Source organism: Hermetia illucens, chromosome 6 (genome assembly GCF_905115235.1).
Source record: "Hermetia illucens chromosome 6, iHerIll2.2.curated.20191125, whole genome shotgun sequence".
NCBI classification, from domain to species: domain Eukaryota; kingdom Metazoa; phylum Arthropoda; class Insecta; order Diptera; family Stratiomyidae; genus Hermetia; species Hermetia illucens.
The window spans coordinates 1468708-1494611 of NC_051854.1; the positions used below are offsets into that span (position 1 = coordinate 1468708).

Consider the following 25904-nt stretch of genomic DNA (forward strand, 5'->3'; position numbering starts at 1 on the left):
AGGCTAATTAGATAACACTTCTTATCGTGAAATATCTCGGAACCGCCTATTTGCAAGAAAAGCTGCCATCGTAGGTATACTCAGGTATGCAACTTTCCAATACACCAAATGCGACTTTACGAATCTCTGCTAGGAACAGACGATCAAAATTACAAGATAGAATTTCCGCCACACACAAAAAATAGATATAATTCCAAATATCTTGGCTAGCAGCTTTCAAAGTATATTTCCCGCCATAGCACTGCACTGTATCAATGCATTTCAATGCAATGGCTGATATTGCATCATCACAGAAAGTCATCAATGGGATTCCCCTAATACAATCTGCATTTTTGCAAATGTGTGCTTCGCTCCGGTAAGAGAATGTAGTAAGAATAAAAAGCGCGGAGATTAGACCACCCTAAAGAGATGCTTGGCTTATCATTTCTCACTTCTACAGCCTTTTGTGATGGAGAAACGGCGGGAGAACTGGGCTTCAAATTAGAAGCTAGTCATCGGGAGATATTTATAAACGTTTTCAAGTGTTATGGTGCAATAAGTTATTGCGTGTTTTAAGACTTAATAGTACGGGAGAGCTTCTGCAGTGTACGAGAGCAATCTCTGCAATTTTGAGTTATTTTCAAATTGTTTCCGGTTCATTCTGTTCAGTTTCTAGATACTTTGTTTCGGATTTATATTCATTTGTATGCATTTATCGCTTGCGGATTAATTTGCGGTGCCATTTTCCACTTTGTTTATATTCACGGTCACTATGGGAGTTCGAGGCTTGCAAACATTCCTCCGAACGAAAGTAAAGGATGGAGTTGTACCTATAGAAATCGCTGACGAAGTTGAAAAATACAAAAGGTCGGATTTTTCTGCAACGAACATACGAATTTAGATGTATATGTGTTTTGTTTACTATTTCTTAAAGATCTCATAATGGCAAGAAACCTCTCATAGTTATTGACCTACTTACGCTACAATCATCCTTCCATGAGAATAACGAAGAACTCATCCTTGGAGGCCGTTATGATATTTACGCTATAAACTTCCAGAGCACCATGCGTAAACTCGATTTATTGGATGTAGAATTAGCGTTTTTCATTGATGGTACGTCCTCCGAAGACAAAATCCCTAAACGTTTGGAACGTCGAATACAGGAATACAATAGAGCTGCGCCAGCATTGAGTGAAATATCCAGTTTTGGTTTTCCGACCGAAAGCACCTTATCGATGATGAATTTACGACTTCCAACGCCTTTTCTAACGTACATTCCCAGTCTAGCAAGAGAGTTCGGTACTGTCCATGTTTCGGTACTGAATGACTGTGATGTGGAAGCAGCCGAGTATGCCACCAAAAACGACGCACTTGCTATTTTGACCAACGATACCGACTATTTGATTTTTGAAGGTCCTTGGCACTTCTGGTCTTCAACTGATTTGAATATTAACACTTTGACTACAAACAAATTCAATCGCGATGCTTTGCGTGCTCATTTGAATTTGAGAAGCGAGCAAATGGCTATTATGGCAACTTTGGCAGGAAACGATTTTGTGTCTTCTTCCAGTTTTCCGGTAAGTACGTGGCGTCATTCTCGGTATGTATACGACCAGTTTGAGGATGAAATTCAAGTCGAAATTCTTATTTCAATTAGATGTAATGTGGGTGAGAAATTCGCACACAAAAACAAACCTGGAAGTAAAAGAAATGTAATGTTAGTTTCACTCTCATGCAAATACCAAAGTGTAGGGAGCACAGAAAACACAGAAGTGAACAACGGTGCTGTAGACAGTTGGTAGGTAGTCCCAGTCGCCTATGCAAACGGTAGCTGACTATTCGTTTCAGGATGTTTTCGATAGGGCTAGGTACGAGCGTCATTATTTCAGAGTATTCTTTGCGATCGATAAGGGTTTATCTTCATCATCAGCCACTCGTTGCAATATTCTTCGAAGCCGAGATGATTTCGATAGGGTTTATGTACCTATTTTTTCAATGTCCGCTGTGGACACAAAACAAGGTTTCGTCAGTTCAGACAGCAGGAGATCATCCAAATTTAATTCAGAATTATTCCCCGAGGAAACTGCTAGTAGTGATATCATCCTGAAGCACCGTATGGTGTAAATAGAAGACCTCTGCACTACCTCCTGCATACAGTGCAACTTGTTTTATGCACCCGAAATCTAAGGATTCCTATAGAAATCGTTTTTACCCTCTCGGGTGCACTTTTGTCGAGTTCCGGAATAGTAGCCGAACAACGCATCGCTTGATTGTGTTGATCGGAACTCAAAAATGAATCAGTTCTCACTTTCTAGGGAAACACATGTAATCCTTTAAAACTTCAGCTCTAAAAATCGGGAGCCGAAAACAACCATTCAAGAAATGGCCTTCTAGCCAAAGTCATTGTCTACCAGACGACGCATTTAAAGTTGAAATAAGGTCAATATATGATAAAATAAGGGTTTTCTGAATAAAGTAAATAGCAGCCTCAAAATGAGTCATGGATAGTAAGACAGTAAGGTCACTTGCATGTTCCTCTGTGCTAGTGATGTTGCAGCACATACTAGCTATCAAACGGTTCAATGTATAAACGGGTCTTTCGCGAGGCTTGAGATCTGGTTGATTTGAATGCTTGTTTATCTCACATTTGAATGGTAGCTTTCAACCCCATGTTGCTATGGGTCCATTTGATTCTATCTTTTGAAATTACTTATTAACACCATCAGACTGTCAGGTGCTATGTGGGTTCAATTTTGCAAAAAAGGATCTAATCTTTTCCAGGATTTTAATGAAATCGCATGGTTAATACAAAGTAAAAATTTGTCCGTCAACGATTACAAAACTATATCTGGGATTCGGCCTGATTTACCCATTGATAGCATTAAAGCCAGTTTGAAATCGTATTCCTATGTAAGTATAAAATACACACAATGGTTAGCCAAAACATTATTATGTACCTACATAAACCTCACAATCCTTTTTGCAGAGCGCTTTAAATAAAGAGTATCCATCAGATTTGCTTAAAGTTGCATCACAAAGCAGTGGTATCATGAATTACGCAATGCTCGCTGATAGAAAACTGATAATTTCTGCGCCTTACTTCGATCTGGCTAAATCCGATATGCAGCCTTTCTTCGACTTAATACGCCCTTTATTACGTCGAGTGATGGGAATTTTGCTTCGCCATGAGCACGGGCCAGTGTCAAGGACTTTTTATGGCAAGCTGCATCCCATGAATTACGAAAAGATTATTCTGGAACCAGAATATCCACCAGGTAAGAGCATTAATATTGAAGGTCAAAGGTCAAAGAGTAGGCAATAATTACTGCTAAGTTTTATCTTAAATTGATATTCTCTTTAAAGAGGACTACCATGGCGGAACTAGTCCATAACTTTTGTAGATAAAAATCATTCGTTGAGAGCCGAAAGAAGTTTTTAGATGTTGTCATTTGGATATTATTGATCTAAAGTCGAACTTTTGCGAACTTCTGCCGAATCTTCAATCTTTGTAAGCCCCTCGCTTCCCTATTATCGCTATCGCAATTCTTTGAAATTTTCTCCATTGGTGTGAGCTACAATAATATAAGAAACAAATGCTTCCATTGTATTTGAGTTGGCTTTGGCATCGTACTTGTTGTACGGAGTCATTCCGCTGTTGTATTTCAGGTTTTAATAAGGGATGTAATTTTTTTTCACCGAATATAGTCATGTGAGGTATCAAATGAAAGCTCTCGATTAGTACTTTCCGTATCAGGTCTTAGTATTGAAGCCATTTGCAAAACGGGGGAGTGAGGGGATCATGAAGAGTCATTTAAATTAAGGGTTCATTCTCAGAAACTACCCTCTAGAAAAATCTGAAAAACATGGTGATGCCTCTGTATGACTTCTAGGCTTCGAAATATCCTTCATAGCGATATCTGATAAAATAAAGTTAATTACAATATACTAATATATTTTTAAAATTTACTGCGCACCCGTCCTCAAGTTCATCCTAAACCCGGAGTATAGGTTTTCATACGAAGCAACTTGCTGGAAAGTTTGATGGAAATCTTACTATCATGATCAAAGTTGCCTCTTTCAGAAAGCGGAACGCATCCTAAGTGCAGTTGTTCTATCGACCTAGCTCGTATAGTATCGAGTATACTGCTTAAAAGTAGGCTTTTCATCTATCGTTACTCCACATATTTGATGGCGGGGTTTGAAGTAATGATATGGACCCCAATTCTAATGCAGACGTAATTTCTCTTGTTTGGTGATGAGAACCGCTTTCGTTTCTTCTTCTTCCGTCAGTAACAGTCCAAGACAACGTTCTTCTCCCCCAGATACAGATGCCAGATTACTTGTCTTTGTCGACCTAATTTAGAATTAAGTAGTTCAAGGCACCTAATGCTTTTTAAATCTTATAAAACACAGACGATGTGCCACCCCTCACTATGCTTCTAGCAGATAATGAAGAGTTGGACTCAAATTTAGACGAAACCCGTATGAAATTGGCTTGTTGGGCAATTTCCCCCGTGCTAACCTTGGACACATTTCGACAGTTGCCTCCTAAGAAGGTAGCATTTGTAACAACACTATTCTATCTTGTTAAGGTATTTAAAATCTCTCCTGATTAAAGTGCACAATTAAAAGTATTTCCTTCCAGAAAGGACAAATTTCCATCGACGAAGCGGACTGCTTATTGCTAGCTTGTGGCATGTGCAAGAAACAATTCAGTGGCGACAAATCCATAAAAGAGCGTGATGCAAGAATTGCGTTTCTATTTACTTACACCCTTGTGTACATTCAAAATTGCTACCATGCTGTTGGTCTTAAAAAATTTTGCTTACTTGTACCATTTAATGGAGTGGTTTTTCACTACTTCAGGAAAAAATGGGACTTGCAGGACCGAAAATACAAAGATGAAGTCATGAAACCGTTCATCGACCTACGGATTTATGACATGGAAAACTAGTTTCCATTATATTTTTCTCACGATTCATAGCATTGATTATGGCAATCGAAATAAAATAAAAGCACCTTTTTTGCGTTAAGTTTGAAGTATGGCTATGTTTTTTCGATTATTTCGCAGGACCCTTGATGAGCTCACGCTCCAATTGCATTAGGTAAAACTGCCCAGTTTTTATATTACATATTTATGTGTTGGTCTGATGGGTCCTACCCAGAACATCAAATTTATATTTTATTATAATGAAACACAGTAAAGATCTTTATAGTGTGTTTTAAACAGGCATTTGTTAAGTTTTTCTTATCTGGTTATATCGAAGGATTGTGGAGATCTGGCTTTACTAAGCACACCAATAAAACTTCGCAACAAGATGAGTGAGGACCAGAGCACCGAATACCGAAGAAGAGCCCTTTAGAAACTTGACGCTAAAGTATGGATCGTAGACTTCACTGGTTATGCAATGATATGAATACACTGCAGCCAAACCATGCAGGATTATATTGATCAGCCGATGTGGAAATCTTTGAAAGGCATGGACATACCAATGTGTGAGATTTTTATCCACCAAAGTCACCTCGGTTGAGGTGATATATGGCTGCAGATTCAACTGATATAGCAGTGGTATGAACGTATGGCGTTCCACCACCTTCACGTGGTGATCGCTGAGAGTTCTTTCTTCATGAAAAACTGAAGACGGAGAATGATGAATGCGAGTCTCCCACGCCTAAAAACGGGACAAAATATACCAACTGTTCCTCCAGGTTGGGCTGACAACCCTACCCGGAAAACCAAAGTTACGAAGCCTCGGCATTTCAGCCAAATTGGTTAAATATGGAAGGAACCAATTACACCAAGCGGTTCATCAACTGATACTCAAAGTATGGGACATCGATCCAAGTGGTAAGAAGTCACACACTTCGAATCCATCCGCGACTCTGAGCAATCAGGTCGTGGCCGAGGCACGGATTTTTGAGGCCTCACCTAATTCATGTTTCCCCACGGAGAAATCTGTGGAAGACAATCTCTCCACTTCAGTGGAAAACCCGGTGTTTACGGCGCGGTCAGGCAAAAAGTATAGTACAGCAAATCACTTAATGAGAGGAGCTGGAAATCCGACTACTCTCAGTCGGTCAGTGGCACTGTTACCTAACTCTTTTAAAATACGGGGAAGAAAGGCTCGGCAGAAGGAAACTTCAACCGCAAAAGAGAAGGGATCCATGCAGCTCAGACTCCGGACAGACAGATATTGAACCGATTTGAATAAAGCTTTGTTTTACACAAAACTTTAAAAAGATATTCAGACAGATGGAGGGCCGTAAGGACAGGCAGATAGACCGTTTTACAGAAAATCTAAGTACAAAATTTTATACCCAAATATCGTTATTTATGGCTTTTGGTTTAAACAGTGAAATCAGCAGTAGCATAAGAAAAATTTGGTATTTGATATCAGATGAAATCCCAAAAGCCCATAAACATTATTAATTCTAGTTGTTCCCTGAAGCTAAGGGCCCCAGAGACTCCACTTCTTTGCATTGCATCATTTAGTAAATGCGGTCACATTCGCATAAAACTTCAGCATCACCCGTTGAAACGTCAAAGTTGTTGTTGGTGTAGAATCAATTACCAATAGGTCATATCTATGAAGCTCAATTAATTGTTGGATTTATTCGCAGAAAGATGGTAAGTGCGGAGTGATTTCATGCCTTCCACTGGAAATTTCTAAACGTTTCCCCTAAATTTCAGGCATTCATTGTAAACGACGTCGACATAAGCGCGGCAGAGCCGAAAGAATTGCTCTTCGACAAGCATGTCGAGTACATAGCAAACCACGGAAATGACCAAAATGACTTTGAATATTGTATGACGGAGTTTCTCAGGATGTCAGGCATTTACTGGGGCGTTACTGCGTTAGATCTAATGCAACAACTGGAAAAACTCGATCGTAAATCGATTGTTGAGTTCATAAAGAAATGTCAATGCCCAACGAGTGGCGGGGTGGCAGCCTGCGAAGGACACGATCCGCACATGCTTTACACCCTCAGCGCCGTTCAGATTCTTTGCATTTATGATTGTTTGGATCAGATTGATGTCGCAGGAGTGGCGAGGTATGTAGCGAGTTTACAGCAACCAGACGGCAGCTTCTTCGGAGATAAATGGGGTGAGGTGGACACTCGATTTTCGTTTTGTGCAGTCGCGATTCTTACTTTGATTGTAAGCACGTCACCGGTCACCATTCTCGGAATTAGATTGATGTTTGATGGTTGCTTCTTTTCAGAATAAACTAGACGTTATAAATGTGCCTAAAGCCGTGGAATTCGTTATGTCCTGCTGCAATGCGGACGGCGGTTTCGGATCCAAACCGAATGCAGAGTCGCATGCGGGATTGATTTACTGCTGTGTGGGCTTCCTGTCGATTACCAACCAACTGCACAGATTGGACTGTGAGAAGCTAGCCTGGTGGCTCTGTGAGAGACAGTTACCTAGTGGCGGACTGAATGGACGTCCTGAGAAGTTACCGGACGTTTGCTATTCGTGGTGGGTTCTTGCCTCGCTCACTATTATGGGAAGACTGCACTGGATCAGTTCAGATAAGTTGAAGGTGTTCATTCTGTCCTGTCAGGTAATTATTTTAGTGCGCTTTCCATTAGTTGTTGTACTGATATTTCTTGCATTTTAAGGATACTGACACTGGTGGGTTTAGCGATCGGACGGGAAATCTTCCGGATATATTTCACACGCTCTTCGGGCTTGGTGCACTTTCCCTACTCGGTCATGACAAGTTGCTGAAGGTTAACCCGACATTTTGCATGCCGCAGTATGTTCTAGATAAGCTTAAGATTAATACACAGATTATTAGCGTTTAGAGGCATCCAATTGTCTTAAAATTGTACATTTATAGTTTTATTTCCCAAATAAATGTGATAATTCTGGCTGGAACGATTTTTTTTCATTGTTATCTGTTACGGACAATTTGTTCCCGAAATACGGTGTGTTATTAAAGTAGAAATTTCAGACTACAACGTCCAAATCATTGGAGGAACCTCATCATTTTTGCCTCGAATACTGTAGACGTAGCCTATATAACAACGAAATGTATGAGCGATACCTTGACCGTCATGCAGATAAAATCCGGCTCAATAGGCCACGCTGGGCGGGTCACTTAATTCTTACGAATGAGGATGGATCCCACCCGAAAAGTCTATAAGGGCAATATCTGTGGTAGCAAAAGAAGACGAGGGAGACACTTGCCTGAGATGGGGCGATAGCGTAGGCCAGGACGTCAGGCAGCTTTTAAGGATATCGAATTGATGGACCTCGGCGCAAAACAGCGATATCTGGAGTTCCTTATTTGCCTTAGACCGGATATCGGTTGTTGCGCCGGTGATGATGATTATAGAAAACGTACGTCGGTTGAAATTGCAGTGGCAGCTAGCAAATAGACAGCTACGATTATCTGACTCACTTTTCAAACCTACACAAAAATGCCTTCGGTAAATAATCATTAGAACAGCTTATCAAATAACAAAGTGCACGATAGAGCATAGATAAGAACATGTATAAATGCGGAATACAATTATATTGAGTTGTTCAGTTTTTCTAGTCACTTATGGAGGTTTATGTTCAAATATGTGCTGCTTCCAAGAGTTCTGTCTACTGTTAGCTGTAAACATCAACCATTTCAAGTGACTGTAATCAGATATTTGCGAGTGTAACAGCTGTTCAGAACGTCAAAATTGTTGTGCAGCGACTTTGTGTAGTCAGAATTCGGTGCGATTCTGACGCTTTAATTGTGCATCGTTTCTCATCGAGGTAGCTTTCCGCGGTTTTTTGCATTGCATTCCCTTTATTCGGTGTGCGCTGTCTGTCAGAACTAGCTCGAAAAAAGGGAGTTTATGCAGTAAGTATTGATACACACTTTGTGAGTTGCTTCAGTGCATTTCAGTTTGGTGGTGTAAAGTGCATGTAACGTTTCTGAATCTATCGCTTAAATATTAATATTCGCCTACTCAAGCAAACGGGTTTATCGGGGTAGCCTAGAAAGTTATGAATTTCGAGTTTAGCTTACAAGTATTCTGGTCGGTGACTTGTTCCCATGACCTTGAGCATGGGCAACGATGTATCGGGGATTTCCCCATTTACATGCAAGTGAAGGGTATATGTGCAGAAAGCATGCATGTATGAGCCACGCAGCATGGCACTAAATGTAAGGTTGGTACAGGTGATGTTGTGGTGCCACTGATTACCACAGGTGATGTTATCGCGCCCCAAAGTGGCGACGATTGTGCATCCAGCGGTGTCAAAGTACGTTTGTACTCAATGGAGTCGTTGGAGCATATCTTGGATGGACTATGTATGTCTAAGGGACGCTACTAACGTTAATTTTAGGTTACGGCTAGCTGTAGTTGTCTTAATGGCTAACACAATTGTTTATTATGCGAAAGTATGAGTGCAGTGTTAACCCTGATTTTTCTAAGTTACATTTCCACTAAACCGCCTGCTACAACAATTGTTTTTGCTTTGCGATTGGGTATTGTTTTAGTAGTGTCGGTTTTTTCGTGTCTTGCTTTACTTCATCGCTTGATGGGTTAAAGCGTCAACAAATCGTAGCCATTAGTGCCGCTTTTGGTCAGTGTTTGAATTCACACTAATTCCTTGGAAGCAAGCGTTCTGCTATCAAGTCCTAGTGAATGCTTGGTTCTCTAAGTGGATAGGGTAACTAAATAAGGAAGGGAAGGAGAGGTAAGTCAATTATTGCTGCTTCTAAACCTTAAATTCAGGCGGTTACTTTAGATAATCATTAAACTGGGGACGCACTGTTGTTCATTGAATTTGTCATTACCACCAAGGACACAACAATGCGATTTTCAGTCTGGGCCTGTCTTAATAAGGAATTTCAGACATCACGATTCTGTGCCGAGGTTCATCAATGCGATGTCCCTGAAACCCGTATGGCGGCCTGCTCTATACCATCGCTCCATTTAAGGCAGGGTCTGCTACGTCTTCTTTTTCTAGCATAGATATTGTCCTTATAGACTCTGCGGGCTGGATCATCTTCATACGGATTAAGTGGTCCATTCACCGCAATCTGTTGAGCCGGATTTTGTTCACAGCCCGACGTTCATGGTATCGCTACACCTTTGTCTCTAACATTTTGTGTGGCAACAATCACACCTCTCGGACATATTCCTGGCAGTACTATTACACAGTGCTCCAAACTTTCTTTCAACTCGATTGCATTACAGTTTGAAAAACTGGATCTCAAGCGGACTTTGAAAACGGAATAGCTTTTCTAGTTGTAACTTTTTTCAACGCTAGCGCTGCTGACGAAAAGTACCCAAACACGGACCCAGCCACATGACGTCCCGACTTATTATGAACCTCTGTCACTGGGTTCGGGGCGGCGCTCAACTACTCATAGTAATCCAGGGAATTAAGGTCTTGGGAGCTAGGCGGCCATAAGGTCGGTGTTATTTGGTTATGGAAATTTTCGACCCTCCAATCTTGTGTGAAGGAGCAGAGCCTTACTGAATGATGTATAGTCTGTCACCGCCTACAATATCAATCCAAGGTTTCACTATTGTCTCTACGACCTCGATATATGCAGCAGAATTCACTCGAAATCCTTGAGTAAAGAAGTATGGTAACGAGACATGTTCTTTATTACTCACAGCACCCAAAACCATAACAGTGGCTGGAAACTTCGTGTGCATGATAATAGGAACTTCTGTAGGATTGCAACATAGCCATCTGTTGTTTCTGCGGTCGTGGTCCATTTTTTTTCGTTAGAAAAAAAATCATAACATCTCAGGCGTTTCAGGGTATTTAATTTTGTTTAGAAGGCGTTTTGATCGGATAACTAGCTGTTCTCGTGTTTACTCCGACATAAACTCTCTTCTGCGCACACCGTAGGATTTATACCAGAGATCTTTCAAGGACAACTCGACGGATAAGAGCGTCAGGAATATTAAGCTCCTCCGCAAGGGCCTCATTGATTTTGAAGAGTCCTCGCCAATGATCACTTACACTTATTGAATCCATTCTGTAGATCGGACAGTGTCACAACGCTCCTCGTAAAAACAAAAATAATGGTTTCGAGAAGTTATAGCCACAGATATGTCTTCAAACACCGCACAGACTCTGGACATTCAAAAAACCCATTCCCATTCCAAACTGTACAAGATTGGTAAACCGAAACGAGATTGTTTCTCAGCATATTTAGCACCTAATGGCATTTATGTCAGACGAAACCTTAACAACACTACCAACCAACAAGATAAACAACATGAACAACGACATCCTCCAGGCTTGTAAGACAATGCAGAAACGCGCTAAACAGTCAGGGCGGCATGCTCAAGGTCACTTTGCTCTGGGTTCCCGGTCATAGGAACACAGAGGAGAATGTGCGTGGTTGTGGCCATCCTTCGGCGGGTACAGTCGGTGTGCTACTGGCGAATGTGAAGTGTGGAATCTACTCGCACAACTCAGCTGGGGAACCCGAATGGGAAGGGCTCACCATCTGTACCAAGTCAAGGAGGATCTGGCCCGCTTATAACAAAACCCGACCACGAGAGCTCCTGTCCCAGATGCGCGCAAATGCCTACATGCATACACATGCACGAGGCTTTCTTAGCCGTAACGCGTTGTGATATTCAATTAGCGTTATTAGTTAATATGCTTCGCTTATAGTGTATTGTATGTTGTAAGTGGCATAACAGAAAAGCCTTAGTTCCTTTCCAGTAATAATAACACTACCGTACATTGTAGGAGGCAATGGGGTCAGCATTGCGCTCGTCCGAGATTATTACCCTGATTTGACTCAGGTACTTATTCGCAACTGAGTCGACTGGTATCCAATAAATCCCTCTGCTCCCAGTGAGATTTGAACCGCGACCTTCCGCTAGGACAGCCCGGCGCTCTAATCACTTGAACCATCCGACACCATTTCCAGCCTTTCCAAGTTCCTCCATCTAACACGCTGACCAGGCTCCGGGGCGTTATACAAGGCCATGAATCAAAGACGTAAAAAGAAAATCCAGGCCCGGAATGGAAATGTGTGAGAAATCTGGGCCTCTATTATCGCTTGAGAGCGCATGAAAAAACTCCCGGTTTGGTACGAATTATTGAGTGCTTTGACAAGAACCTTCATCATGAATACAGCTCTACATTCTAACTTTTTATATTGCACACATACTCCGGATATTTGTTGACAAGTTTATTATTTTCCATATCACATGATGAACTATTCATCACTGTCGATCATCAGGTTCGCTTTAGTTTTAATTGCACATTTGCGGTGGAGCGTGAGTCATATATAGTATCTGCAGTTATCGTCTCCGATTTCGAAACATGTATTTCAATTAAATCACTTGTGCTTTCTTTGGGGTGACCACGTAATATTTATATAATGCTTTTATAGCCATTCCTCTGTTGGCTTCGTTCAATGTTTATATAACATCGTAATTGCTTGTTGTAAGTTTCTTGATGTATTACCCCCGGAAATTCAAGACAACTGGATAAGCATTACATTGTACTTACTCCTCGGTAGCGTATTGATTTTTTTTTACTGTAAATTACTACGGTGTAGATTTATTTCAGTGGAAAGATAACAAATAATGATTTTGTTAACCATTCAATTTATTTTTTAGCAGAATACTAAGCCCGCAGTTTAAATAGCTCAGCTCAGGAAAAACAATGGGCATTAGATCACTTCAAACATATATCACACAGTTCGTCAAAAATGGCACAGTTCCAGTGGATATCAAAGAGGAAATCGAAAAATATAGGAGGTAGATTACTGCTGTCTGTCATTATTACAAATAGAACATAAGCCAAAATTTGTTTTCCAGACAACACAACGGAGAAATGCCTTTAATTGTAATCGACCTACTCTCGATCCATCCATTATTTTACACCAACAAACAAGAATTGGTTCTAGGTGCACGCTACAATGTGTACAAGGATCGTGTAATTGATCTTTTCAGTCGGATAAAGTCATATGGTGTAAGGCTAGTTTTCTTCACCGATGGGCCCGCTCGTGAAGAGAAACTTCCCACATGTTTGAAACGTCGAAACAACGAATATCAGAGAGCAATGCAAGCTTTGCAAGTAGTTTATTCGGGGGCCGATTTAAGATCTCGTTTGGAAGACATGGATGTTGCATCCCCCGTTCCATTTTTCGGGATACTAAGAAAAATGGCAAAAGAATTCGGGGACCTCAATATTGCAGTGCGAAATGAATGCGATATAGAATTAGCGGATTATGCGACTAAAAATGGAGCGTTGGCTATCATTTCAAACGATACTGATTTCTTGATATTTGAAGGAGACTGGAAATTTTGGTCATCAGGGCATTTGAATGTGTTTCGATTAAAAACGTTAGAATTCAACAGACAGGCTTTGCGGGAGACGCTGGGACTGAGGCCGGATCAGATGGCTATTTTAGCTACAATGTCGGGGAATGACTTGGTGCCGTATGATAGTGTAAGGGTAAGTGGACATATTTATTATTATCTTTGCAGGTGCTCTGGAGATTCCGAATTGTTTGCGATCTGCGTACATTTCAAACATCGACTTCAGATAATCAAAATCTATTGGATCATTAAAAGTTGCTATCTGTACAGCATTGAAGCAAAGCAAACAAACATAATATAACAAAACGGCAAAACTGATCAGAACGAATTTTGGTGGACATATGGGAACTATGAAATCCCACGCATACAGTGGGTGATATCAAGTTACGTGGAGTTTAATGGAGGGCTCCCCATACATGCAAAGGAGGGATATAATAACTTTTTTCATCGAATATAGTCATGTAAGGTATCAAACGAAGAGTCTCGATTACTTCCGAATCTGATATTATTTTTGACGTGATTTGTAAAGTGGGTCAAAATGTGCATACGTAAAGTGAGACAGAACTCATTTCCGGAAACCACCCAACCCAAAAAAACGAAAAAAAATAGGATAGTGTGCTTATAAGGCCTCAAAATATGTTGCATTCCGATATCTACTCAAGTAAACTTATGAATAATATATTATCAACTTTTAGAAATTGACTGAAAAACCCCATTAAGTTAGGAGTACTAGGTGGACAGTATTGCGCATACGAATGCCAAGTTTCATTCAAATCCGGCCATTAGTTCCAACGTTATAGCAGTTCAAATTTATCAATTTCTCGCGAATTTACTGCATCTGAAATTGACCAGCCACAACAAATTTTTGCAAGTAGTGTTCCATCCAGATGGATGTATAGCTACGTTAGTATCAGCGATGTTCGAATTTTGTACTTTCATATGCATATGTATTGACATGCAGTAAAGTGGAAATATTCAATGTAGGCGTCCAGATGTTTACTAACGACTTGTGGCCCAATATATATAAAGTCTAATAAAATTAACTCTGTTTGGTTCACGTTCTCTTTCTAATAATATTTTTATTCTAACAGAGATTTCACTTCCAAATAAAGCAGAGAGATAGATTCCATTTTCGTGCAACTGCATCTAAAATACTATCTTTGCGTCTGTCCACACATACGATAACGGACGACGATGTCAGATACATCACCCAGCTCATATTCAACAACTACAACGATAGAGAGGAAGATATTAAACTAGTTGAAACTAGCCTAAAATCATATGATTACGTGAGTAAATCCTTATTGCGAAATACTAATGAGATGAAATTGCAACTTTCAATCTATTTTCAGTCTAGGATGAATACCGAATATAATTTTAAAATTCCACTTCGTGACGTCAGTGACTATGGTAAATTCAACTATATAATATTGGCTAATGTGAAGTACATAGTACAGTGCCATCATTTTGATTTGTCCAAGAAGGACTTGCTGCCGTATTTCGATATCTTTTCACCTTTGATAAGACGCATAATGGGGATTTTATTGAACCATGACAAAAACGACAATTCAAGACGTTTTTACTTCAAACTAGATCATAATAGGGATTACGAGGAAGTTATTTTAAATCCCGAGTATCCACCTTGTGAGTTACTTTGGTCGGGGTTGAAATATAAACAATTTTCAAGCTGGCCTTATTTTTTCTCTCGTTTACAGGCGAAGTACCCCCAATAGATGAACTGCTGTATGAAAACACGGGAGTTAACCCACATTTGGATAGGACTCGATTAGAGCTAGCTTGTTGGCAAATATCATCTAAGCTCACACCGGAAACATTGGGAAGTTTGCCGACGGAAAACATTAGCAACGTAGCGACATTGTTGTATCTTGTTGAGGTCCGTTTTTAAGATAAAGTTATCGCTCATGTTTATTTCATTGATCATTTAATCCTCTTACATTTTGTAGCTGGGTCAAATCGATGTAGACGAAGCCGATTGTCTGCTTTTGGCATGTAATTGCCCAAAGGATGTTTGCTATTCTTTGAGGCTAAACGACATTCGCTACGCAAACGAACGGGATGTAAGACTTGCATTTTTATTCACATCTGTTCTAGTTTATATACGAAATTGTTTTTGCGCTGTCGGATTAGACGACCTTAGAACGTTAATAACTTTTGATGGATTGTATTTTCATACTTTAAGGCAAAGTTGGAATGTAACAGATAGGGCTGCATTGCTGCGGCCGTTTGCTGCGATTAGAATATATGCAAGATAAAATGCAAAATATCTTGGATTTTATGTCTTTTTTAAAATTGTATGTACGTTATCCAGTTATAAGGCTTCAGCTAACCATTGCAAAGAGGGCCGTGTTGTCATAAGAAATATTTTGAATGTATTATACAATAATCGAGACTTCATTCGATACCAGCATGTGAAACTTCGGTGCTCATGGTGCGCAAATTAACTAATACATATATAACTTACGGTTGCCCATATATGCTTCGCATCTTTTTTTACTGGTTTAGAGCAGAGGTAAGCGGCATTTGAGGAGGAGTGTATACTTGGCGACACGACAGAATTAAATGGCGTTGCCAAGGAATGTCAACGATGACGCTTAGGCGTGCTGGTCACGACAGCGGGCGGGTGGTCCATCAGCTCGCGAAGAACGACCAATCAGCCTCGCCTATTTCGTGTTGAAGGTCCTAGAGCGGATCTTGAAAATCCACTTACGGACAATTATGAAGAGAACGCCTTTCTCTAAGTCCCGACACGCCTACCCTAAAAGGCAAATCAACAGAAACCGCTCTAGCTACCTTGCTGGATATAGAAAAAGCATTCAACAACGTTGATATCAACGCCATCAAGGAAGCCCTTCTTGAAGAGCTACTTGATCAGAATTGTGAACACAGGTACGTGATATTTGTGCCTTTCTCCATTATGAGTAACATCATTGCAGTAACGTTGGGAAAGGTTTGCACTCCTGCCCGGGAGGTACTCTCAATGTACTCCTATATCTCTTTCTCCTACCCTACACCCCTATACGTTGTAGCGTGCAGGCTGCCAGATTACGTGACATTGTAGATGAAGTACCTCAATAAACTCTGGGTATTCTCCACGGGCTACGCCGAACTTCAAAAAAAAACCTTTGCTGTGGACTTTCTAACTCGGACAGAGCGGAAGATCAGCGGCATGTGACAGTATTCTTCGCCGACGGATCGAAGATAATATTTGTCGGAGCCGGTGGGGGAGTTTTCTCGGATACACACAGTGTAGCCGGGTCGTACGGGGTCCCAGGATTCGTCAGTGTATTTCAAGTAGAAATCCTTGCGATACTGGAAGCCTGTCGACGCTGGGCATGATCCGAGCCCCAAGCGTAGCAAAGTCATTTTGACCGACTGCCAAGCAGTAATCAGTGCCGACATCCTGGTGGGGCAGTGCAGAAACACGCTGAATGGGTTCTCGATCATAGGAATATAGAGAAGAATGTACGGGATGAGAGACTGGCCAGGCAGGGCTCTGTTCTTCGCGGTTCCTCGGTATGCACAGTCTGTATCCTACAGAGGACTGTCAAACGCGGAATGTATTCAAGTAAGTTAGGAGCCGAGGACCTCGGATGGCGAGGGTTCATCACCTGTGCCAAGTCAAGGAGGATTTGGCCCACCTATAACAAAAGCCGATTGCTAGAGCTCTTGCGTATGCAAACAAAATTACGGCGGTCTGCACGGGGGACCTGCATCTAGGAGACCATGCCCCCATGGGCTTTGACAGTCTGAGTTAGCGGGACTCTGATTTCTTGCCCTTACCACAGCAGCCATGACCTTAGGAGTTTGTGGAATCAAAACGGCGCATATTGGTCTTTCAGAAGCGGCCATTGATACCTACCTACCTACCCTACCCGGTGCTGTCTGCTGAGAGGCCCAACTGACGCAGATACTAAGAAGATATTCCGCACTCCGTCTTTCTGAGTAATATTCGCTTTATTAGATGGAATTTTATATTCCTTAGAATAATGATGAAAAATAAGAAAACAATTTCTGTGAAGAAAATGCTTGTAGTTTCACTGTGTCGTATGGACTGTATAACTTATCAAAGACATTGTAACGTGGCTCAGTTGAGAGCAAAAAATCCAGTGAACGTCTGAGCAAGTTCATTACAATCGAATTGTTCCATGCGAATATTAACACAGTCGCGCGCAAAGTGAGTTGTAGGATATTGCAGGAAAGCAAACAAAAATGCAAAACATGAAATCGCGAAAGCATTCCGATGAGATTGAAGAAGAAATTATCTCTAGAGAGCTTTCGAAAGGCATTCACCATTGCGTCAGCTACAAACCCCACTACAAGCATCTAAAATCTATCTAAAACTGCTGCGAGAATAAAGCGATGCAGGTCCAGGCCACATTCAAGCATTAAGGGGATCGTTCGGTTATGCCGTTTCAAAAAATCGACTTTTTTACATACTTTGAATCTGTGTAGCGGGGTGGAGCTTCTGAAGTCGCTATAGTTGCAGCGACTCCCAGAGAGCACTCAGGCTACCTTGGCATGTGCGGACTCCGTGTCTTTGGACGTATTAGAGAAAAACGCTGACAAGATGCACGAGGTGCATGCGTGGTGCGAGACCACGGGCAAATTATCGAGCATCAGTAGACGCTGGCCACCCTCGCGGCTACTGCCTCTAAGCTAGCGGCAATAGTGGGAGCATTGTGATTGGGAGATAGGTCCTGAACCCGTTCGCGATTCGCCAACCGAAATGGGAGATCGAGCAGTTGTGCGTTCGTAACCTCAACAAGTTCTACAATTTGCTTGTACAATCGCGACAAGGCAAAGAAGTATACCAGCCCGTGCACATTGACGACATCAAAAAACTAAACTTGTTGGGAGCTTCGACGACGATTACCCAGAACGCAGCGCCACGTCGCCTAATTGTCTATGGTCCTTTGAGCAAGCGCCATTTCCTAATTTTGTTTTGTCATTGGAAAAAGTTTACCGTTGCTTTAATGCCAAACAGAGATTAAACCATTTTTTTGTTATTATCGAAAAGCGTTGTTTGCAAACTCGAATTTTATCATTTATTTTTTCTGATATATTTATTTACAAAATATATTAAAAATTAGGAAAAACAATGAAAAAAACATGTTCCCAAGATAATTTATTTTAAAATTAAATCTCTATCCCTTTAACTACAACTTTCATTTTATTGAATCACGAAAAAATCCTATCCATTTATTTATATATTTGTTCACATAATATGGTTTGTTGCCGGATGTATACATTCATGACATGATTTAGAGAGTGACAATGACAATTGGACGAAGTTGACTTTAAAGCATCATTGTTGCCCATGCTAATATAAGGCAGCAACCCCCAATGGGCGCCAATCTAGAGAAACTTCGATCACCAGTGAATGCTCGATAGTAGCACGGTGCACAGAATAAAACCATTCCTAGTATCATTAATGGAGCAGTCTGTGAAGAACAGAAACCATTACAAACCCGAGAACGTGTTATGTGGAGCAATGAAAATGTATCAGGAAAAGGTTAATATATTGTAATGTATGAAAGAATTCGTTTTCTTTGTCATAACAATGAAATTAGTAATTAATGCGTACAAAGATTAGTTACTACAACGTTAAAGGACACTTAACTAATCAAGCATGAAGTGCAAAGTTCTAAGTCGGTCAGATTAGAAATGTATCAAGTCATGAACTTGTTATTCGAAATAGCGCCGAACTGCGTACAGGAAGTGTTCATAAAGTAATTCGTGTTTTTTGTTGCCCTTTTCGATGCGTTTCTATTCTGTGATCCACAGAGAATTTGCACCTTGAGGACTTGCGAAAATAGATCGCCGCTGCCTCGATGCTTCACTATGACAACGCTGGTAACTTTATCTCTCTGTTTGTCGATGAATTCCTGCGGAGGTGCCTCTTTGCAACGTTGCCTAGGTCTCTTATAGTCCTGACATGATTCTCGTAGACTTATTTTCGTTTCTGATCATTAGAACTGATCTTAGCGGACCCTGCTTTTTGGAGTATTGAAGGGGTCTAAGTTGCCATGAAGACTGCTCTGGACGAGGTTCACTTTCGGAGCTGTAAGATGAGTGTACTAACCATGTGAAAATCATTAGAAAAAAATCTGTAGATACTAAAATCATCTTCGTCTTGGATAATTTTTTTTTATAACAAAATTTGCGTTACTCTATGAACACACCTTGTAGAATCTAATTAAAAAAAGTTCCGTCACTTCATGTTCAATTCGTTAAATATCAATCCCCTAACATAACATTTAAACCTACCACGGCCGGTCGTCGTACTAATGGCATCGCAGCTAGAGCAAGTGAATGAAAGAAATGAAAACGATTTGCCACTTCAAAGACACCACGCAATTCTCCTTTGTCATCTGGATATTTACGATGACTACCATATGCGCCCAGAATAACAGCAGTCGCACCGCTGAGTCCAGCTAAACGTACGAAATATAAATTGTTGCCAGCCAATTTCCATAGCGGTAAAGAGTTTGCCATGTTTTTTGTTGTTACTGATCGAGAACTTCCTGGAGTAGTTTTTGATGAGATTAAGCCCTGTTGGTAATATGATTACTTGGTGAGAACTGCAACTAGTTAACACTAACGAACTAAATTAAACATTAATCTCTTTCACCTTTTAACTAACATAAACTTTTGTGTGCATCGGCACTGCATTTTGTAAATGCTCATGGGGAACTCCATGTTCTAGTAAAAAAATTAACTTTGGACAGTTTCGATAATCACAATTAAATGTAGTCTCCTTTTAGCTAGCTAGGTAATTGTAATCATCCCAGTCAGTCAGTCAGATTCCCAGTGGCATGGAATTTGCAGCTCCCTACACTCTATTCTCTCTATTTTTTCGAACGTGAAAATCGACGCCCATCACCCAGCCGCCACTTTTATTTCGCCGCTTTCCCATTGCGTTAGCTTCGATTTCAACATTAGCCATTCATTGGTATTACATCCTAGTCAACTTAATGTGCGATCAAACGCGTAAACCCTCTTACACCATCCTATCTGCCTCTCCTTCTCCCCTTGATCTGGATTTTTTTCATTCATTCATTGAACTCCAGCAACAGTAAGCCCTCGGACTATCACCTAAGCATTTCTACGCTATTAGAGAACTAGGGGAGGTGGCTAATCCTCCCACACTTCCGTCTTAGAGAGTCCTGAATTCAGTTAATTCCTTTCGCCAACCCTGGGGGAGAAGAAGAACGGAAGCTGTTAGTTCAACGAACTCCTTGCTATCCGGCCTCTCCGCGGGTCGAGCTCAATTTTCTTTATAATACGGCTCCAATGTCAGCGCTCATCATGCTTCTGCCTGCCAATGTTGTTGGAAGATTGAAAAATTCCAGGTTTTCTTAGCAGTACGTAGTCCATCTACTTTTCCACCCGTTTTGCCGCTCATTCGCATCCGATTCTGAGGTAGTGCGATAGGCAGAGGCTACCTGCAAATCTCATCATATCTGCCTGCACAATCCATTTATGGTACAAAAGAAACAAGACTAAACAAACAAAAAGGACTAATTTTTCCGATAATAGCGACAAAGATGTTTCATATGCCAATATTTTGGGGGCCAGTTTCCCACTTTCTCAGTGAATGTTAGTCTAAGATATCGGAAAAATTAGTTGTTGGCTTCTAACCATACACCACCATGTTAAGAGCATCAGCCAATGAGAAGGCGTCCCCTGCCGAAGATAATCATTGAGTCGAGCGTCAATCGAAAGTCCTCTATAATCTACTCGCCAATCGCCAGGGGTACAGAGTCAGAATTTTCCTCTTGGTAAAGGTGGCTGCTTCGAATTAATCAGCACAAAGCTCAATCATGATCAATATACCATGCCTACTTTGCATCCAACAAGAAGTGCCGAAACATTATTTCCATAACGAACTAGACGCGACTCTTCTGGCATGTATATTATCGTAGGAAGAGATCGGGGGATTTGGGCCTAGAATGGAGCGCTGTACTAATCCCGAATTGATCTACACTCCCTTTGGCCCTACAGACCAAGAAGCGGACGATCTTAAGAGCTCATTCAATGTTCGCAAGAGTAGAAGTCGCTTTCTATTGTATCTGTCAAACTTACTGAATGCTTTTCAAACATCGAGCGTTACGAGGAGCACTTCCCGTTGAAATCGATGAATGCAAGCCCCAGTTCGGAGGCGTGCATGTACAACCCACGTGGCACCATCCACTAGGGATTTTCTTGCTCTAAAAGCGAACTTCCCGCTTCGAGTCTATTCATGATGAGTTTCTTCAGCACTTTCTCGGTTTTGTCAAGTATTCAGGGTAGTCGATGTGCAGACGGCAGCCCAGGGTTTCCTTTATATTTGCTGGTACGCAAGCCTTGACACGTTCCAGCGGCAACCTGAATAAAATGGCGATTCACAAGGTTCTGTCATTGTGATCGACATATCAACGAGCGTCTCCAATCTAAAATTTACCTTAATGTTATCTGTCCTGTCGCCGTCTATGGTTCTGAGTGTTGGCGGACTGTAAAAGACAATGAACGGCATTTTGTGGTGGTGGAGACGAAGATATTCCATTGGACTAGTGGCGTGACACGCCTTGATCACATTCGAAATGAGGATATCCACGATCGATATGGGGTTATACCGATTGTGGAAAAATTGCGAGGAAGGCGTCATGTAATTCGCGCTAACAAGAATTCACTCGCCAAGATTGGTCTCAACATCGAAGACGATAGTAAGCGACCAAAAGGCCGGCCGAAATGACGGTGGCTTGATACGCTGGATGGTGATTTGAAGGCCTCACGACTCTATCCAGATTAGATCTTTGATAAAATAAAATTGCGCAACCGATCATGACGAGCCGATGCCGCTTGTGAACAGGACAGAGGCCAAAGAAAAAGAAGTATTTAGGCTCCAAGTATTTCTGTTTTTCCATTGAAGGCAAGCGGTTCATCGTGTTCACCGACCATAAGTCTCTAACTTTTACCTTAAAGCAGAAGCCCAACAAAGACAATTTAGTCACTAGCACTTTGACCCGGATCTCCGGGATCAGCATCCCACCCGCAGTTGATTTTTCGGCAATCGCTACAGCCCAGGATCGGACTCCAAATACAAGTTTAAGGAGGTTACATGCCTTTATTTGCTGTGGGATCTTTGAAAGGGAACCTGGGCCATATATTGCGGCCGCTTTCCGTAAGGGAGTTTCTAGCTCTGTTCACGATTGTGAGTCCCCCAATTCGGGCAACGAAGTAACTAGTCTCCAACAAATATTTCCGGCCATTTATGAACAAGGACGTGAATTTTTAGGCCGGAGAGTGCATTCCATGCCAAAAATGTAAGGTCACTAGACATGCTAGGAGGGAAATAGATGTATTCCCTAAGTCAACAAAAGGCTTCCACACGTCCAATGGGGTGATAGAACGTTGGCGTCGGACAGCCATTATGACGCGCTCCGTACAGTCGTCTGCGAAGAGTTTGCTAACAGCACTGATTATTTGGTGTAAGGGAGATCCTACGATTGCCGCCGACCTGACCATTACTACCGTCAGGCTATAGCTAGCAAAAAATGAGTATTGCATTTTTACATATAGTCTGCAGACTGACTGAGAAAACCATTAGTGAAAGACCCAAGAAAATTACCGAACATGGTGGCTTCCCATTCAGCGAACGGTCAAGTTATTGGGGAAGTCCGTCAAATTGTTTTACTAGAAAATATGTTTGCACTTCTTACACACTTCCCCATTTTTAGATTCCACAACGGTAGTGAATTGATCCTCTTTGAAATGTTTAGAAATTTAACTAAAAATGACGCAATTGACGCTTTCACCTGAAGCACCATCGCAGCCCCGTGTCCGCGCTGGGCTGCGAAGCCAGAAGATGCCGTGCAAATGCAAAGTTCAAATTTCTTGAACATTCGCCAGTCCTGGCAGAATAAGATAATCTAGATAATAAGCGAGAACAACTTACGGTACTTCTGGCGATCCCGGCTGCAGTTGAGATGACAGAATTACTCAGCGGATTGCCGACAAGCAGATAATGGACGGTATCACCTAAAGACATCGCCTGCGAGTATCTTGCGTTGGTCTAGAACTTTGACTTCCGGGAGGGAAATACTCAGTCTCGCACTGTTGAAATTTATCTAAAATAAACGGCAGCGGACGAAAACAGCGGGCCCGACCTTTCGCCAAAAGAAAAAATACCACCCGCTTATCACGAAACTACTGACAGCTGACGGTTGGTCTCTTGTTGATGTTCCGTTTCAAAGTCAGCGGCGGGGAGACTATGGATGAAAGGGGGCTGGGGGATTCGATCGTTTTTTTATAAAAATGGCCGATTTTTCGACTATTGAATTAGATATTTCGAAATATGTGACTCTTATTATTATTATTTAATTGTTTAATGTAGAATAAGATGCTTTATGATCTCCATAACCAGAATTGTACGTAAATTAACTAAATAGGTCGTTGTAGACGATTGAAAGTTAGAAAAGTTAGTACAAATTTAAAAAGTTTCATTTTTTTTACAAGGCACCCGCTTTGCTGATGTGCTTAAAAATATCTACGTTTTATCAGCTATTCAACGAGGTATAACAATCTAGGGTTTTATTTAAACTCATAGAAAAAACTTAGCTTCTTATGCTACATGGGATTTAAAAATAATGACATAGTACTCCGCACTAGAAAATAGAAGTTTTTAGGCACCGGTGGACAGGATTGATCGACAGATTTTGAGTAAAGCGCAGTCCTTTCTCGATGGTGATAGCAAATTGACGAAGGGCTACCTTTTACTGAATTTGGGCCTGTGCAAGTACAGTGACCAAAGGGGGGAGGGATGTGGGATTGCGATGCATGTATTGTGGTGCCTGGTTGGTAGAAGGAGGGACCTTAATTTAGGGGAGGAAATAATGTTTACAGATATCGCATATTGCACAGGCTAATTAATATTAATTGCCTTAATCTAGACTAGGGCAATTGGACTGGATTAGTTTGAAGAGCAAGCCTTCTTTCTAAACTGAATCGGTGGATCTGAGGTTTTCGAAGCCGAATTGATTAAGTGGAATGATAGGGGAGTAGTATCCATTGAGGTGACTTAGTAGGATACGTTCGAAGATAATCCTCATGTCTTTGAGATCGCCCGAGCATCCATTTTTAGGGATAGGCATAAGGTATCTGATTTCCATGATACCGGGAAGTGTCCGTTGTTTACATAGTTGTTGAAGAGGGTGACGAGACGTTCACTGATGGTAGACGCACAATCCGCAGGACAAAGTTCTCACAAAAAATGGCACCGTGCAACGCAATGTCCCATCGCATGCTGACCACGCCTTTATCAGAGAAACGTTTAAACAATGAGAAACACCACATCATTGAAACTGCGGAAAAGAATGGATTCAGCAGAAAGCCCATAGAAAGAATAATTAGTAAAAAATGACGCAAATGTATTCCTTTCCATTCCTGACATTTTTTACACAAGTAGGACCATCTAAAAAACGTCGAGTTCATATCATCCATTCCCAAATTAGCTACCAGGTGAAAAACATCCTAAGGAGACGCGACATCGAAGTGATATCTACCAGTAGACCATATCAACTGAAGACACGATTAGGAAGCGTCAAGGACCCCAAGGAAGGCAGCGAGAAAAGCGGAATCTATCAGATAACCTGCATCGATTGTGAATTCGAAAAACACCTCCCCCAATCCAGAGTGTCATGCGAACAGGGCCTATTGGATAGTTTGCAGTCGGGGGTAACTAACTGTATTCGAACGGAGCCTCACTGATACCTGGTCGCCTCAGTGAATAAGTTAGACCTTACCGTGCTACGGGGAGCTATGGCACGAAGGACCTCCTAACCCCTCTACTCATGGGAATTAAATGAGTACCCGTATTCAAATATAAAAAAAACTACAGCCAAACAAGCGGGATCCCGTACCGCGCACAAACTGGTTAACCACAAGGAGACACATCCCCGAAATACTGAGAGGCAGGTGCTTACACCCGAAGTTGGGACGTCAAGCAGTGGACCCAAGGTCAACATTGCTTTACTGCGAGGACAACAACCAACAAACACCACTGCTCAAAAAGCAAAAGCACGTCTGAGATAAATATATCATACGTGAGGAAAGAGGCAGGTCTCAGTGGCGCAGGTTCTAAATGGTACTTGCGCTACCTGAATGAAAGCCCGAAATCAGAAGAGGTTCTTAAGAAGGCTCCGGATAGTCCTAAGCCACTTTTATCGGAGTCAAGAAAGCGCCCGCATCAAGGGAATGCTCATAAAAAATCCAAACGTGAACCCAAGGTAGAAAAAACGCGGGCAGGTCAGGGGTGAAAGCAGGAATCAGGAAGCCCGCCATTAGTTATGCTAGTGCAGTCAAGGGCATTCGACTGGTCATATTGCCAAAAATGTTTCCCGAGCAAATACTCATTCGTGAGGAGCAGGAAAGCATCGAAGACCTTGTCGCGCAGGCAGATGTGAAAGGGATGGACTGCGAAATTTGTGTTCATCGGGATACGCTTTCGACCAGGCCATATACTGGTGGACTGCGGGACGGAAGACACTGCAGAGTGGCTTGGGATCATAGTTCCTAAATTGCCAGGCTGGGAAGGACCAGAACTGTCAACATGTTTATCTGAGTGT

General features: G+C 41.5%; 4 protein-coding genes across 5 annotated transcripts; 3 read left to right on the plus strand and 1 right to left on the minus strand.

Annotated features, from left to right (window-relative positions):
* Positions 1–437: 437 nt before the first annotated feature.
* On the plus strand, positions 438–5012 carry LOC119660353. The gene is made up of 6 exons (XM_038068852.1): positions 438–846; positions 914–1556; positions 2761–2889; positions 2966–3254; positions 4393–4571; positions 4625–5012. Exons 1-6 carry the CDS (start codon positions 752–754, stop codon positions 4931–4933), a joined length of 1644 nt encoding a protein of 547 aa, XP_037924780.1. The 5' UTR covers positions 438–751; the 3' UTR covers positions 4934–5012.
* Positions 5013–6467: 1455 nt separating this feature from the next.
* Positions 6468–7864, plus strand: LOC119660283 (geranylgeranyl transferase type-2 subunit beta). The gene is made up of 4 exons (XM_038068753.1): positions 6468–6607; positions 6671–7138; positions 7203–7547; positions 7606–7864. Exons 1-4 carry the CDS (start codon positions 6605–6607, stop codon positions 7789–7791), a joined length of 1002 nt encoding a protein of 333 aa, XP_037924681.1. The 5' UTR covers positions 6468–6604; the 3' UTR covers positions 7792–7864.
* A 682-nt stretch (positions 7865–8546) lies between these two features.
* On the plus strand, positions 8547–15560 carry LOC119660152. 2 transcript variants are annotated; one of them, XM_038068554.1, is made up of 7 exons: positions 8547–8825; positions 12577–12714; positions 12775–13414; positions 14370–14567; positions 14631–14922; positions 14994–15172; positions 15243–15560. In XM_038068554.1, the coding sequence occupies exons 2-7, from the start codon at positions 12620–12622 to the stop codon at positions 15549–15551; spliced, it is 1713 nt and encodes a 570-aa protein (XP_037924482.1). In that variant the 5' UTR covers positions 8547–8825; positions 12577–12619; the 3' UTR covers positions 15552–15560. The 2 variants fall into 2 exon arrangements, with proteins under 2 accessions (XP_037924482.1, XP_037924481.1); XM_038068553.1 differs by having other exon boundaries at positions 8548–8825; positions 12574–12714.
* Positions 15561–18406: 2846 nt separating this feature from the next.
* On the minus strand, positions 18407–23534 carry LOC119659841 (transmembrane protein 256-like). Its single transcript, XM_038068139.1, has 3 exons — positions 23237–23534; positions 19567–19851; positions 18407–18740 (listed from the first exon to the last, which is right to left on the minus strand). The coding sequence occupies exons 1-3, from the start codon at positions 23327–23329 to the stop codon at positions 18597–18599; spliced, it is 522 nt and encodes a 173-aa protein (XP_037924067.1). The 5' UTR covers positions 23330–23534; the 3' UTR covers positions 18407–18596.
* Between the last annotated feature and the right edge of the window lie 2370 nt (positions 23535–25904).

Bases quoted from the DNA above. Each gene is read 5' to 3' on its own strand.
- LOC119660353 (XM_038068852.1), top strand. From the start codon at position 752: ATGGGAGTTCGAGGCTTGCAAACATTCCTCCGAACGAAAGTAAAGGAT. The intron at 847-913 runs GTCGGATTTTTC...TATTTCTTAAAG, and splicing joins GAAGTTGAAAAATACAAAAG to ATCTCATAATGGCAAGAAAC. The intron at 2,890-2,965 runs GTAAGTATAAAA...TCCTTTTTGCAG, and splicing joins GTTTGAAATCGTATTCCTAT to AGCGCTTTAAATAAAGAGTA.
- LOC119660283 (XM_038068753.1), top strand. The intron at 7,139-7,202 runs GTAAGCACGTCA...GCTTCTTTTCAG, and splicing joins TCGCGATTCTTACTTTGATT to AATAAACTAGACGTTATAAA. The intron at 7,548-7,605 runs GTAATTATTTTA...TTGCATTTTAAG, and splicing joins TGTTCATTCTGTCCTGTCAG to GATACTGACACTGGTGGGTT.
- LOC119659841 (XM_038068139.1), bottom strand. From the start codon at position 23,329: ATGTCTTTAGGTGATACCGTCCATTATCTGCTTGTCGGCAATCCGCTG. The intron at 19,852-23,236 runs GTAAGTTGTTCT...TATTACCAACAG, and splicing joins CCGGGATCGCCAGAAGTACC to GGCTTAATCTCATCAAAAAC. The intron at 18,741-19,566 runs GTAGGTTTAAAT...TGTTCTTCACAG, and splicing joins TAGTACGACGACCGGCCGTG to ACTGCTCCATTAATGATACT.
- LOC119660152 (XM_038068554.1), top strand. From the start codon at position 12,620: ATGGGCATTAGATCACTTCAAACATATATCACACAGTTCGTCAAAAAT. The intron at 13,415-14,369 runs GTAAGTGGACAT...TTATTCTAACAG, and splicing joins TGCCGTATGATAGTGTAAGG to AGATTTCACTTCCAAATAAA. The intron at 15,173-15,242 runs GTCCGTTTTTAA...TACATTTTGTAG, and splicing joins CATTGTTGTATCTTGTTGAG to CTGGGTCAAATCGATGTAGA.